Genomic DNA, 1,466 nt, shown 5'->3' on the forward strand with positions numbered 1-1,466 from the left:
ATCCAATCAAAATATAATTTAAACTCTTACAAATTAAGACAGAAGAGAGAACACTCCTACGTACCTCTTTTGCTCTAATTTTTACAGATTCATTTTCACTTGCTTCACTTTCAGAAGTGTTCAAACTGTACGAAAGAACAAGCCATCAATATCTTGCACACATTCCATTTTTATTTACATGTCTTCTATAAGTTGTTTGTCCAATATGAAAGCAGACACTAATGAGGAGATATCCTACTGGTCACATGCAAGCCACCACTTTCCCAGATTTACTGACTGTCTCCCACATCTTACGACACCCAGGCCATGCCAGGTTACCCAGGCAAGCAAGTACCAGGGTTCCATTACTGCAGCACCTTGTGGTCATGTCTGAGAACTGCACCTTCCTCCAAGTGACCAGTCCCAGGAGTATGGGCCATTATTTGCACGAAAAGCTAATCCATGAGGCCCATCATTAGGTGATAAAAATGGCAATACTTTCTTTTATCCTTTGAAAAGGAAAAAAATAACCCCAACTTCTGATGGGAGATGAAAATTCTTTCATCTTTTCATTTAGTTCAATACATTTATTTAACACCAATCTCAAAATGCAAAGTATGGTGAATAATATTAACCTTAAAAATGAAAGGCTTTCCTTTAAAGGGTTCACTGTCTAGTAGGAAGGCCAAAGATAGTACAGAGTGATGACTCAGCAAACATCAGACAGAGAAGAAGACGTGGATACATGGCTGACGGATTAGGAAGGGCACCATGGTTACGACACTTGAGCTGACTTGTGAAAGTACTTTTCCAGGAACACAAGTATGGGAAAGGAAGGGTATTTAAAGTAGAAGGAAAACTGAATGTAAAAGCATGGTAGTGGAAAGCCTGGCACGTTCGAGAATGTACAGATAGAATCTATTTTTTAAGAAAAGATAATGCTAAGAAGAAGTCAAAGGGTGTGACCAGAGAGGCTGAGAGACAGCCAGAGAGGACACTGCACAGATCTCCCTGTAGTGAGCAGACAGCCTCCCGCTGCAGAGCCATCAAACCCACGCAGCACCGGGGCCGTCTCCAGCCAATAACTAAGCATGGTGAGGGCACTGGGGCCTGGCCACTCTGCCTGGCGCAGGCCTCCTTTAACAGTGACCCTTTCCTCTAGAGTTCCCCAGCAGGTGGTCAGAACCATAAGTGCTGTAGCTCAGTTTGAAGCCAACTCTGCCCAATGCTGCTTCTTCCAACTTCAACCTTCACAGACGTTACTAATAAACGTTTTCCACGCCTAACTGTGCCTCAGCGTCTACTCACTCAAGGATCCAAACTGGCACAGGGGCCTTCTATGCCACACATACAGGAAATGGGGAGCCCCTAAAGGCAGCAGGCATGGGTATAAAACAAGACTTCGTTTTAGAAAAACCACTCTGAGGCTGGGCACAGTGGCTCATGCCTGTAATCCCAACACTTTGGGAGACTGAGGCGAGAGAATC

The 1,466-nt window shown here is 44.2% G+C and overlaps 1 protein-coding gene across 1 annotated transcript in view; it reads right to left on the reverse strand.

The window, feature by feature from the left end:
* Positions 1–1,466, reverse strand: part of CENPU (centromere protein U) — a 31,622-nt gene that overhangs the window by 16,374 nt on the left and 13,782 nt on the right. The window contains exon 5 of the mRNA XM_012643985.1: positions 65–125. Coding sequence (XP_012499439.1) covers positions 65–125 — 61 coding nt within the window. The remainder of the gene's footprint in view (positions 1–64; positions 126–1,466) is intronic.

This window comes from Propithecus coquereli, unplaced genomic scaffold (genome assembly GCF_000956105.1).
Source record: "Propithecus coquereli isolate 6110/MARCELLA unplaced genomic scaffold, Pcoq_1.0 Scaffold203, whole genome shotgun sequence".
Classification (NCBI taxonomy): domain Eukaryota; kingdom Metazoa; phylum Chordata; class Mammalia; order Primates; family Indriidae; genus Propithecus; species Propithecus coquereli.